The 14,529-nt window shown below is 40.0% G+C and overlaps 1 protein-coding gene across 4 annotated transcripts in view; it reads right to left on the reverse strand.

Moving 5' to 3' along the window:
- The window catches only part of SLC30A9 (solute carrier family 30 member 9), a 57,664-nt gene that overhangs the window by 5,095 nt on the left and 38,040 nt on the right, over positions 1-14,529 (reverse strand). The window contains exons 15-18 of one of the 4 annotated variants that reach the window (XR_012158682.1): positions 13,531-13,696; positions 6,095-6,224; positions 2,146-2,259; positions 1,575-1,669 (exon numbers count right to left, since the gene is read on the reverse strand). Coding sequence is in view for 3 of the 4 variants with exons in the window: in XM_073342157.1 (XP_073198258.1) it covers positions 2,146-2,259; positions 6,095-6,224; positions 13,531-13,696 (410 nt within the window). In the remaining variant the exon portion in view is untranslated. Of the gene's footprint in view, positions 1-1,574; positions 1,670-2,145; positions 2,260-6,094; positions 6,225-8,745; positions 8,842-11,852; positions 11,912-13,530; positions 13,697-14,529 lie in introns of those variants that run through there. The other 3 variants (XM_073342158.1, XM_073342157.1, XM_073342159.1) reach the window with 3 other exon arrangements.

A 14,529-nucleotide genomic window follows, 5' to 3' on the forward strand; every position in this document is an offset into this window, starting at 1 on the left:
AACTAATACATTTAATCCATGCTTTAGGCAGCTCTAAAGAATTTGTCCACCAAGGAACATTTATCAGCGTGTACTAGAATGGTGACAACTTCATAGCTAAATAAGTTCTAATGCTTTCAAAAGTACGAAGCAGCTCATGATTTAAAAAAGGTAATTGGTTTCAACTTAATTTAAAATGTAATTAAAATTAACTTAATTTTTAAAAGGTAATTGGTTTTAAAGGTAAAAATGTCCAAATGAAAAAAAAATTACATTCTACATAGAAGAGGCACTTTCCTGAATGCCAAAAGTGCATGAAAAGAACTGGTCTATACTATTAAATATGTGGTTTGCACAACAGGTGATGTTTGCTTCAAGTGACATGCTTCGCCAACATTTCTACAGGTGACTTTAAATTAGGTAAAGCTTTGTCAATAGCAACACAATTATTGAAATCCCTATATACATTGAAAATAGTATTCATGTTTTGAAAATTACTATTCTTGAGCTTGCTGTTCAAAAATCACTAAGGGCTGGCAAGCAAATCCAACTATAGTCAAAACATTGATTTTGATTTTCAATAGCACCACTCTGGGGAGATAAAATTAAAATTACGTAGAATGCTTCTCAAAAATCCTACACACGCTAGAACACGCTCTTGAAAAGCACCTTCTGATGAAGGGAAAAGGCAATCACAAAGGTACAACATTTATCTGGCACACTATGGTTAGGATCATGGCTCCGTGCTCCCCTTCAGAAATACCATGGAATTTACCTATGCCTGTGGAAATATTTGTCTGCCCAAATGCCTCACATCTTCAGACAAAGGAAATGCTTAACTACTCCAAAAGCAGGAAAATAAATTCTTCAGCAGAAAGGAAAAACATTTTAAAAAATCATAGCCTTATAGTACCCACCAAGGAAATGTATGGAATGGATATGTTCTGCATTAAAAAGTTTCCTTTGGGGCTTTTCATAAACTTGTAATATAAACAGTTTTCCCATTTATTTCATGCAGACTAATATGATTTATTTGTACATACTATTCCTTCTGCTGCTCAGCCACAAAGGGCATGAGACAGATACCCTGTCCACCTTTTCATCCTAGGAGGAACAGACAACTCTGTTCTTCCAAGCACTAGCATTTTCCCAGATTGTGAGATGTAACAGAATGTAAGGCAAGAAAACCAGACTCCAAAAACAGAACTGAATGTTGAACATCTAGTACTTCCCAGACCTCTCCAATCCACATATACTTTCAGGAATTCCCAGCATCTGCTTAAAACTAGGTGATCACACATCAGCACATAAACTATTGATACAAAACCAGAGTCACAACACAACTGTCTGACTAGATCTCTGTCCAGCCCAATAACACCACTCTAGAATTTGAAATCACAAAGGCAAAAAGTGTTAAAGAGGCCTTGTGATGAATCTATCCATTTATAAAGTTATGGTTTGGTATAATGGACAGACCACAAGCTAAATGAAAATAAAAGCATGCCACACCTACCCACCATAACTTCTCAGGTAAGGTTTTAGTAGCCACAATGTAACAATGATGACAAACCTTTGCTGTTCCAATTGAAAGATACCTTTAAATCCTGAACTGAAAAAAGGATGGATGCTTGTTTGTGTGTCTACTGAAGTTGTGTCACATGGTAGAGCAGTAGTCGCAGTGACAGATATTCTGTTTTGCCAAGAGCAAAACAAAAAATAAGACGTAAAGTAATTGGCACCCCCTTCATATGCAATGACATCACTTTTGATACAACATTAAGTGTATGGTTAAAAACCATTTAAAAGTTGCTTCTCATTACAGCCGATGTGGAGCTCAAGGGCCTATAAATGACTTGACATTTTGAGACAACTGTACCATTTTTCAGAAAACGCAAACAGGTAATATTCCATGGGAATTGTTATCAATAAGTAGTAATGATCTTAGAATGGCAAGTGCCTTAGACAGAGACAAAACAAACCACCATGCAAACCACACATGTCAAGCAGACCCAAGGCATGATAAATACTTGTTTTCAAGGTCAGATTTGTTCAATGAAACTTAACTGAAGTTTGTCCCTGATTTTCTTAAAGGTACAACAAAGCCCTAAATATCAGCAAAATAGGAGCATTCAGACTGACTAATAATTTTTACCAACTGAATATTACCTTTAGCTCCTTTTCAAGCCGGTCTACTTCAGCTCCCAGTGTGTCAATGATATTCTCTCCATGTTTAAGCATGAAGGCTTCTAATTCCTCAAGAGTTTTCACCTGCTGAATTTCCTAGCAAGAAATGAAATTTGAGAGGTTGGAGGGGAAGGTAAAAACCAAAACAAAACGAAAAACAAGCAACCATCAATTTTTAAACATATTCGTGTTTCCTAATGGGCAACCATTTGCCAAAGAACTGGAAAAGACTGGGCTTCTTTATCATTCCTGACTTTTCAGGGCAGTGAGGACGAAGGACATGAAGGATGTAAAACAGATGGGGAGGAAGATGGGCTGGCAATAAACCTGCATTATGTACATACACATTTTCACTTTTTCCTTTATTCACAAACTAGGTTTAGAGAACTGCACTTTGTCTTTCCAAAAAAAAGTCATCTCTTCAAAAAGCTGGTAAACCTCTCCGTTTTCTCCTAACAAGGCAGAGCAGCTTCTCTCTTCTTGTTCTCTCCTCTCATTCTCTCTCAGAAACGTAAGGCCAGAACGGACCACCGTAACCATATAGTTTGACCTTTTGCATAACACAGGCTACAGAACTTACCCAACATCTTCCCTGTTTGAATTACAGCATGTCTTAGAAAAACAACCGTTCTTGATTTTAAAATGGACACTGATGGAGAATCCACCACAATTCTTGATAAGTTGTTCTAATGGTTATCTACCCTCACTGTTAAAAATGTATACTTTATTTCCAGTCTGAATTTGTCTAGCTTCAAGTTCCAGCCACTGGAACTTGCCATACTCTCGTTTGCTAGACTGAAGAGCTCATTCTCCATATAGGTATTTCTAAACTGTGATCAAGACACCCCTTAGCCATTTCTCTGTTAAGCTAAAATAGACAGACTACTCTAGGAGCTCAAACACAGAAGCCAGGTTTTCTAATCCTTTAATCATTCTTGTGACTTCTCTGAACCCTCTTCAATTTATCAACCTCCCTTCTTGAATTATGCCCACCAAAACTTGCTACACATTCCAGTAGTGGTCACGTCAGTGCCAAATATAGCAGTAATATAACCTCCTTACTCTTATTGTATATTCCCGTTTATACATCCAAGGATTACATTAGCCTAGGGGTGGGAAAACTTTTTGGCCCCTGGGTCACATCTGGGTATGGAAATTGTATGGCAGGCTCACAAAATTGGGGTTAGGATGTGGGAGGGGATTCAGGCTCTGGCTGGGGGTTTGGGCTCTGGGGTGGAGCCAAAAACGAGGCATTCAGCGTGCAGGAGGGGGCTCCAGGCTGGGGCAGGGGGTTAGGGTGGGGGGAGTGAGGGCTTTGGCTGGGGGTGCAGGCTCTGGGGTGGAGCTGGGGATGAGGGGTTTGGGATGCAGAAAGGTGCTCCAGGCTGGGACCAAGGGGTTTGGAAGGCGGGAGGGGGATCAGGGCTGGAGTTTGGAGGGCAGGAGGCGCTCAGGAGTGCAGGCTCCGGGCAGCGCTTACCACAGGCAGTTCCCAGAAGCAGCAGCATGTCCCCCCTCTGGCTCCCACACGGACGCACGGCCAGGCAGCTCGCCACACTGTCCCGTGCACAGGTGCCGCCCCTGCAGCGCCCATTAGCTGTAGTTCCCGGCCAATGGGAGCTGCGGGGGCGGCACACTGAGCCTCCTAGCTACCCCTAAATGTAAGAGCCAGAGAGGGGACATGCCGCTGTTTCCGGGAGCTGCCTGTAGTAAGCACTGCCCAGCGAGAGCTCAAGGGCAGGATTAAATCTGCTGGTGCACTGGATGTGGCCCGCTGGCCGTAGTTTGCCCACCCCTGCATTAGCCCTTTTGGCCACAGCATTGCACTGGGAGCTCACATTCAGCTGCTTATCCACCATGACTCCAAGTCTTTTTCAGTCACTGCTTCCCAGAATAGTGTCTCCCATCCTGTAAGTATGGCCTACATTCTTTGTTCTGAAGTTCACATTTGGGTGTACTAAAAGGTATATTTATTTGCTTGCACACAGCTTATCAAGCAATCCAGATCATTCCATATTAGTGACCCATCCTCTGTTATTTACCAATCCCCCAACCTAGGGTCATCTGCAAACTTTAGCAGTGATGATTTTATTTTCTTCCATGTCACTGATAAAAATGTTAAACAGCAAAGGGCAAAGAACCAATTCCTGAAGTACTCCACTAGAAACATACTCACTTGAAGATAGTTCCCCATTTACAATTACACTGAGACCTATCAGACAGGTTTTTTTTTAAATTTTAATGCGTGCCATGTTAATTTTTTATTGTTCAAGTTTTTTTAATCAAAATGCCAAGTCAACTGCTAACAGAAGTCTAAATAAATTATATCAACACCTACCTTTATCAACCAAACTTGTAATCTTACTCAAAGAAGTAAAAGGTAGTTTGACTGGATCTGTTTTCCATAAACCCATGTTGTTTGACATTAATTATATTAACCTCCTTTCATTCTTGATTAATTAAGTCCCATATCAGCTGTTCCATAATTTTGCTTGGGATCAATGTCAGACTGACAGGACTATAATTAGCCTGGTTGTCCCATTTACCCCTTTTAAATATTGGCACATTTCTTCTAGTCTTCTGGAACTTCCACGGTGTTCCAAGACTTATTGAAAATTCATATTAATGGTCCCAGCAAGCTCCTCGGCCAGCACTTTTAAAACTCTTGGATGCAAGTTATCCAGACCTGCTGATTTAAAAATGTGTAACTTTAGTGGTAGCTGTATAATGTATTGCATCACAGGTGGCAAAGTAAATGTAGTAATACCTAAAGATTCACTATATGGCCTGCAGGAAATACTCATCCTTGGCCCCCAGAAAGAGCCAAGTAAACCAGCTGTGAACTGAGACTAGGAGATGTCAACAGTGCACCAAACAGAAGAAAAGAGGTTAAGGAAAACAGGATGTAACACTCTCTACAGAATTACTAGGCAGACCTCTTCTATAAAGAAAGGAATTTTTCACCAAATAGTAAAACCCAAGCTAACAGATGTATAAAAACCTATAGATGGTATCACAATACTAACATGAGTTTTTCTTGGCTGTCTCATATCCAAGGACAGAACTGGCTAGATGCTTCTTAACTTGTAATATCACAGTCATAGGCGATAAGGCTGAAGTATATTTAAGACACAAATATTGCATCACTAATATAGACATAGCACAGTATAAGATCAACAGTACTCCTTGGATACAAAGCTAACTTGACTTAAATAGTCTTCTTAACGTTTCCTGTAACATCTCTAAAAACGTACGTTAGTTTTTAAAAATCAAGTGCAAGGAGAGAAATAATGTGCTGTATGATCATAAACCAGACCTGAAACAATGCCACCTCTGGTTCTGAGCCTGCTTAGTTTGCGAGACCTATAACAATCAGTTTTTGGAGAAGAGATTTCCAGAGAAAATCCCAAGGTGTTGCAGAAGTGGTATTGGCATTGTCACAGGGTGAGCTTGCCTAGCTCCATCTTCCTGGTCTTCCTCTGAATCAGGGTGGTTTTTAGAAAAAGCTTTTCAGAGTAAGGAGCTGGGAATTATACAGGCAAATCTAGACAGAACAACAACTTGTGAATGTTGGGCAATATCCTGATTATTTAAAATTAGCCTTGTAATTTGACCTGGATACGTGTTTTTTTGTTTTGTTTTTTTGTTGTTGTTTTTTTTTTTTTACACTTCTTGTACTAAGAAGGTTTTGTAGTGTTGCTATGCACTACTGCTGCATTTAAGCCCAGAGGTGGAGGCTGATGGTATGATCTCTGTGTATACTTTGTATCAGGGTGTTAAATATGTAAGGCCATCTGGGATTCTTCAGGATGAGGAGCTATATAAATGCAAAACAATATATCCCATCTACTTGCAAATTTTTCTTTTAATATGCTTGATAATGGGAAAGAAAAAAATGCTGGATGTAACGATATTGCTTTATTAAACATACTTGTAGCAGCTGTTCAATGTCTTGCTTTTCCAGGTAAGAACGAGTCACAACCCGTCCATCAAAGTCTACTTCTGCCTTGAATCTCACTTTGCTCAATCCCATGTCTGTGGCTTTAACATCATGAATTGCTCTGAAATAGATAATTTTAAAAAATGTGGAACAATGTAAAGCAAAACAATTAGCTGATCTGAATTCTGGTGTTCACTACAAATTGTCACAGTTCAAAGATTTTGTAATTATATAGGGGCACTGTTCCCTTCTGTCCTGCATTAGAGCCTCTGAATATTTTCAAATCAAACTCTCATTACTACATATTCCTATGTTTAGTACTGGTTTAAATGTACCAAGTTTTACAAATATGACTGCTGAGCCTGCAACAGTGCATCAAGTCATTTGTGATAGGGATAAAATGGCTAAGAACTGATTACAGGAGCATTAGGATCTGACCTGGTGGCTAGTTTATTTTTTCCCTTTGTGGTTAACAGATAACTGTAGAGACCAGAAATTTTCCTATCTGTAATTACCATTCTCTGATAAGTTAATAGATAACCACTCCTAGAGCTATGCTCAAAGTGAAAGCTCCAAGTTATCTACTACAGCAAGGGAGTTGTGTTTTACTTCTGGAGGAATTCTGCACCACTGTGCGCATGCAGAAACATGTCCCCCCATAGAGTCTCTTTGCTTTCCTGCAGAAAAATTGTTTTTGTGGGGAAGCAAAGAAAAGCTGCACCAGTGCTCATTCACCCCTCCCTGGAGGGGGAATGGGAAGTCTGGAGATGCCCTGGCCCCCAGGGACAGTTAGTCCCAGCTGGGTGGGGGTGGAAGGGTAGGATGACAACAATGGAGTTCCCCCTCCCCTGCACGGAGAAGCCGGAGCTGGGTCAGATCAACCCAGTAGAAACCGGGGTGGGGGGGTGGGAGGGAGGCAGAGGCATTGGGCGGACAGGGGGAGCAGCTTCCCATACAGTGATCTTTCCTCCCACTTCCCGGCCCCATCACTCCTCAGCTATGGGGGCAGTGGGTCACTGTACATGGAGCTGCTCCCCCTGTCTGCCCAAGCCCCAAGCATCTGGACAGACACACACACACCCCACACCCAGAACCTCCCCACCCCAACCACACCGCATTAGGAGCCCCTGGTACCCAGAATCCCCCCACCCCTCCCAAGCCTTACCCCTTGCATTGGGAGCTCTCACCCCTGGACCCCCACCCCACTGAGCCCCAACCAACTGCACCCCCCACCCCACCAAGCCCCACTTTCCCAACACCCTGCCCCCCCGCTGAGCCCTAATCACCTTCATTTGGACTCCCCTGCATCCAGAGCCCCACCCCCTCAATGAGCCCCTATACATTCACATTCCCCCCCGCCCCCAACTGAGCTGCCTACATCCAGATTGCACCACACAGAACCCTGGTACTCTTGAGGAAATTCTGCACCTAAAATTAAAAATTCTGTGCCAAAAAATTAAAAATTCTGCAAATTTCTACATATTTTATTTGTCAAAATAACACCGTAACACAACATTATAGTCACACAGTTTTCAATTATTTTGGTAATTTATTTCAAAATACTTGTCAGTAAATAACTGAAAATGGTGTGATTATATTGTGTTATTTTGACAAATCAAATATGCAGAATTTTAAAATATTATGTGCAGAATTTTTAATTTTTTGATGCAGTATTCCTTCAGGAATAGTGTTTGCTCCTGCCTTAAATGATCCTAGTGGCTCAATCACCAGTTCCTTTTGAGCAAGTTAGAAACTCGTACATACACGTATTTTAAAATTATAACAAAGTGGTTTGGGGAAGAAGTAGTGATCTATGACAACTTACGTCTTCAATGAACAGCAACCGCAGATAAGTCACTTCCTCTCTTTGACTGCTACCATTTGAAACCATCTTCACTTTTGGAGAATAAAGGACAGATTCTCCCCTGTGCCAAGTTATATTTGATGCAGGAATAAGTATCCCCCATCCATCATGGACCTGCTTACTTGTAGATATTCAAGCTCTCCCCGCCTCCCCCAACATGACTACTCTAATTTACCCACAGGGGACTACGACCCCTGTAAGGCCATACACCAGATGAAAGTTGCCACTAGGTGAGCTCTATTCTGTCTTTTGCACCAAGCAGACAGGCTACATAGCAAGGGTAGGAGGGAAATTTGTTAAGAAGGCGCTACTGACTTTGTGGCAGTTGAGAGGTCCCAGCTAGAGAAGTGCAACCATACTGCATGACCTTAGCTTCAGAACTGGAGCCAAGAATCTAAAGCTCCAGGGACACAAGGATCCAAATATTTAAAGATTTTATTACGTGGTATGCATGACTCCAGTGAAAGAAGTGGTAGCGGAGCTCTGTAGGTTCTACTCAAGGCATGCTCAAAACTAATTTTAGGAAGTTCCCATCTGAGCCTTTGTTAGGATCATGACACCAACCTCTGTCTGGTTTCTTGATAGGAGCATTGACCCAAGTATAGGGTGCATGTTGCAACTTGTCACAAGCTCATAATTCCATGGAAAAGTGTCCAAAACAATGTCTGTCTTTGTTTATACAGTGATGGAATTTTAGAATGGCACAACCCATGTGGATGAACATAAGGCTTGGAACACGTGCACTTGTACTGACATATTAACAATGATCATAATGTACCTAGAGTCATGTAACTCCTGCGACAGATCTTGCAACTCAGTCAGAAATCAGTGCTTTGCCTAATGACATATGGAGCCTTCCCAGGAGCCCCAGCTCCTAGGAGAGAATGAGAGCCAGAACTGCAATTCACATAGGTTGATTTTTGTTTGGTTTGTTATATTTTTTGTTTTTAAAAGGATTTAAAATGTTTTGGATCAGTTAAAAAAACAAATATTTCAAATAAGGTCAAATCATGCCAAAGGAAATATTTAATTTAGATTTTCCTGACTGAAAATCGAAAATTTTGGCAAATTCAAAAATTTTCCCAGGAAAAAAATAGTTTTCATACAATTAAAGTTAGTTCCCAACCAGTTCTAAATATTTTACACTAATTATTTAGATCTCTCTCATATGAAGTCGTCAAGTTAATATTGGCCTTGAAACTACCAAAGTCCCATGGGCAAAAGTTGTCAATCACTTTATAAGCAGTTATAAAAACAAGTCTCCCCTCACACCTGAATGTTGCACCACTAGAAATAACTTTATTTAATAGGAAAGCTAATTTTAGAAGTAGCACACCTATGAGAAAACGGTGAAGGATGTGGGGGCTGATCAGTATTAATTTATTAATACTGAATGTGACTGGGCATAGTTTACTGTACAGCTATATTAGATTGTTTAGTGTGTGCTTCTGTGGGGGGGGGGGAAGAGGGGGATAGTTTAATAGCAAGCTTAACAGGAAAGCAACAGAATGATTCCAGATAAAACACATCTTGGTAAATAGATCAGGATTTACAAAACAATATCTGCACTATTAACTATGAAACTGCTAATTCCAAGATCTGACCAAAGTTGCAGTTGTTTTGCTAAAGCTGAAAACTAATAGATCAAAAGGACACCAGCTGGAGCAGACAAGAGGATGCTGAATACCAGGGAATAAATGTGATACAAACTCAAACTGAAAATTTCATGAACAAATTGAATTGATGTGATGAATAATGCAAAGAGAAATTATTTTTCAGCTGCTTATATACCAATGCTGGGAGTCTAGGTAACAAAAAGAATTGGAAAGTTTCACTGATGAGAAGGAATTTGATAAAACTAGCTTTACTGAAACCTGGTGGGGCAATTCATGACAGGAATGTTAAAATCACTGGTTATAACTTGTTCAGACAAGATAGAGTAGATAAAAGAGGTGTTTCGGGGTGGGTGCTCTACATTAGCGATACCATCACCTGTATTATAGTTACCGATAACCCAAAAGTGCAGAATCTTGAATGCATATGGATCAATGTGCTAATTAACAAAGCCTTTGTCACAGAATCAAAGTAGAGAACAGGATGAGTTACTCTTTAAACACTTATTATATGGCCAAAAAGCCATGATTCCACAATCAGGAAAGAGGCCACCTTTCGCTCTCAAGTCCATCTGACTCAGTGGCAAAGTGAAGGACGTAATTAGAAATAAAAAACTCTATATATAACAAACGGCAAAGGGGGGGAAAAGACAGCAATCAATATAAATCAGAAGTTACAAAGTGCACAAAATTGATAAGGGAAGCTGAAAACATCATCAGGGACAAACCCATGGTCGGCAGGGCTAGGGACAATGAGATTTTAAAGTATTAGGAACGAAAGAAATCCCAGCAGTGGTATTGACCCATTATTGGATGCGACCCATTATTGGATGGAGATGATAAAACTGTTGATGATCCAGAAAAGACAGAATTCAATAAATACATATTTTTTTATATTTAGAAGAAAGCAAGTTATTATACTCACATCATGAAGATGTGAAAGTGCTTTCCAGGCAATTAGTAATAGAGAATTATGTTAGACAAAATCCACTAGTATAAACATTTATAAGTCGGCAGGCCCAAATGACTTGCATCTAGGGTGACAACCAGCAAGTGTGAAAAATCGGGACGGGGGTAAGGGAGGTAATAGGAGCCTATATAAGACAGAGCCCCAGATATCGGGACTGTCCCTATAAAATCGGGACATCTGGTCACCCTACTTGCATCCAAATTTTTCAAAAGAGTTGGCTGAAGAGATCTCTGGCCTGCTGATGTTAATTTATAATAAGACTTGGAATACCGAGGAAATTCCAGAAGACTAGAGAAGTACTAATGTTGTGTTAAAAAGGCAAACGGGGTAACGCAACTATATGCTGATTTGTCTGACATCAATCCCAGGCAATATAATAAAAAAGCTGATACAGGATTCGACTGAAAGAATTAAAGGCTAAGAATATAATTAACACCAGTCACCGTGGTTTTATGAAAAATGAAACTCGTCAAAAAATACCTGATTTCATTCTCTGAGGAGATTAACAGCTTGGGTGATAAAGGTAACTGCACAGATGTACAATGCTTAGACTTTTATAAAGTTTTTGACTTAGTACCACATGACATTCTGAATAAAGAAATATGTGGTAAATAATGTTGAGGACAGGGCATTCATACAGAGTGATCTAGATTGCTTGGTAACTTGAGCCCATTCGAACAAAACACATTTTAGTACAGCCCACTGCAAAGCTATAAATCTAGGAACAAGTAACACAGACCATACCTACAGAATGGGGTTCTGTACCATGGGGAACAGTGCCTCTGAACACGACTTAGGAGTCATAGTGGACAAGCAACTCAACATGAGCTCTCAGTGTGATGCTGCGGCAAAAAGGGCTAATACAATTCTTGGATGTATAAACAGGGAGTAGCGAGTACTAGTAGGGAGGTGATTTTACTTCTGCCTATGACTTTGGTGAGACTGATACTGGAATACTGCAGACAGTTGTGGTGTCAACATTTTTAAAAGGATGATGAGGGCCTCAAGTAAGTACAGGATGCACAAAACAATTTGAGGGCTGGAGAAAATACCTTACAGTGAGAGACTTAAAGAGCTCAATCAAGACGAAGATGGAGAGTTGGTAGCTTGATTACAGTGTATAAGCACCTTTACAGGGAGGAAAATACTGACTACTAAAGGGCTCTTTAAATTAAAGCAAAAAACCCAATGGCTGGAAGCTGAAACCAGACAAATTCGTATAAGAAATTAGGCACCTTTAAAAAAAACAAAACAAAACAAAAACCCCAACAGTGAGGGTAATTAACTACTGGAATAAATTACCAAGAGAAGAGGTAGATTCTCCATCTCTTGACGTCTTCAAACTGAGACGGAATGGCTTTCTGAAAGATATGTTAGTCAAACAAATTATTTTTCTCACTGCAGGAGCCACTTGGTGAAAGTTAGTGGCTTGTGATACATTGGTAATCAGACTAGATGATCGAATGGTTCCTTCTGGGATAGAACTCTGAGTAATTACAAGGGAGGAAAAGGAGGAGGAAGAAGAGAGCGAGAAAGAGAAGATGGGGCAGTTGCCAGTGAGCTGTTCGCAGAAGAATAAGCTAACAGAGACACAGCTTGGCCCTGTGAAGGGTGTCTGAAGCAGTTGAGCCCTCCTAAGCTTCAAGGGGATAGTAAGTCTTGGGGAAGAAAGATATAGGTGTGGATTGTTTATTGTGTTAAAATCCTTTTTCTCCTATGCTTTGCAGTGTTCTTACTGATAAAATTAAGCAATACTTTGTTTTAAGAAACCTCTCTTTTCATCATATTAACCACTAGCTACAGCTCCCAAAGGTAAGCCTTAGAGCCCTGTGAGACCTGCTGAGAAATAACAGTTGGCTCACAAAGACCCAGTCTAAGAGTGGGGGAAATTGCAGGATTCCATCTCAGGACAGGTAAAGCCAAGAGGTCTAACATTTAACATGGGGAGGGTACACTCCGAGACCAGAAAGGGGTCAAAGGTGCTGCTAGTTCTGTAACTGCCACACAACTGATTTTGAACGGTACTGTTAAAACATCCACCACCACCCATATTAACGTGTGGCTAACAAATGTTTTATAGAGTTAGTACCTGACGTTTGAATTTTCAGACAGGACCTTAGAGAGGGGGAGATGTGTTGTAAGCAGGGTTCCCAGATCTCTCTGACCATGGTTTTCAACCAGTGGTCTGCAGACTCCTGGAGGTCCACAGACTATGACTAAGATTTCCAAAGGGGTCTTTTTAGGGAAATTTTTTAGGGGTCCACAAATGAAAAAAATGTTGAAAACCACTGCTCTATGACTACAACAACCTTCGAGGAGCATATTATTCAAATTTTTTGTTTGCAACCCAAATGATACAGCACTGTACTACTGCAGGAGTACTTGAAATTGAAACTGACTCATCTATTTTTGTTGACCAAAACTGACAGTAATACATAAAGATGAACACCATAAATATTCCAGCTACTGATACACAGACCGAGAAAAAATAGCTATGGGTAAAGGATATTGAAAGCAAGGGTCAGCTCCTATTTTATTAAAAATTAAAGGGATAAAAGTACCAGAATTTTAAGATAGATACTGAAAGAGCAAGGAAATACGACTTTACAGTACATGATTAATTTTATTTTTGTCTCTTTCCCTCAAAATTCTTGGGCCGACTGCTGTAGTTAATAGTATAGTGCACCACAAAACACATTTGAAGGCTTTATTTTAGCTAAAGCTTTAATTCTCCTGTTTGTCAATTCAGTCAGTAAAATTTTTAGCACAGGAAACCAAACCAGGTTTCTGTCAAAACCCTGATCCTGCCATATTCGGACTGAAAAATCAATGCAAGAGAGGTATCTCTGCTCCTTTGTTTTCAATTACTTAATTTGTCTTAAAATGCCCTTGAACTATTTTTCCTCAGACAAATGCTAGTTTCCTGCTTTTTGATCTGCTTGATAAGAGACTTTTTATATTATCAGGATCCTCATCTTACCTAACGACAGGGTCACTCTCCAGTAACTCAGTAAGTCGCTGTAATTGCTCAGGATTAATGGATCGTCCCAGCAATGCTTCCGTGTTGGTGTAGATGAGAAAAGCTGATACAGCTCCCAACAAAGTTCCCACACCTAGAGATCCCAGGCTATCATAGTAAGGGTTGCCTACACACAAAAAAACCAGTTGAAATTAATTTCACAGAATACTTCGAAAAGTGTAAAAACAAAGCCTTTGTAATACTGAAAAGCAGACAGTACGTTGTCTCTACACAGGAATTACTGTTTCTTTAGAGTATGTACTGGGAACCCTGTCTTTATTTCTGGTTAAGAAAATAAAATTGAATAAAGAAAATATAAGATTTAAAGTAAAATCTCTCATGTCCCAGGTCCTGGAAGCCCCATGCGCTCATGCCTTTCCCCCCACCCCCCCTTATGACTTATGAATTTGTAGACTATTTTGTTAGGTGCTCAGATTCCCAGGCATGGGCATCATGCAAGTGACAATACCATCAGCATAACCAAAATTTTGACCCACTTTCTGTTCTATGTAACGAGTAAAGCCTTCAAAAAGAATAAATATCAAGTTAGCAGTAAGGTCCATCAGTTTGATGGAGAAGAGGGAGAAAAACATTACTCAATCTTTTTATAAAAACAGGTATCTTTCTTATTTGCCTTAAAACATGCAAGTAATAATATAAAACAGGACAGCAGCAGAAATCCATCTTGGAATACATTACAGTACTTACATAATGGGCACGTTATACATTTATTTATATTCATTTTTCTGTCTGCAACATTGCATATTTTTACATAGTATCCGAAATATAAAGTATCACAAAACATTTTATAGAGGAGTCAAAGACGAAGTAAAGCAAATAAAGCTGTGAGGCAACTAATTAGTGAAGACCTATAAAGAAAGGTACCATGTTTATCCAATTCTTACTAGGTCAATTCCAAAAAAACAACACCCTTTAATGGGCAAATAACCCTAATTTCAC

This window comes from Lepidochelys kempii, chromosome 4 (assembly GCF_965140265.1).
Source record: "Lepidochelys kempii isolate rLepKem1 chromosome 4, rLepKem1.hap2, whole genome shotgun sequence".
NCBI lineage: Eukaryota > Metazoa > Chordata > Testudines > Cheloniidae > Lepidochelys > Lepidochelys kempii.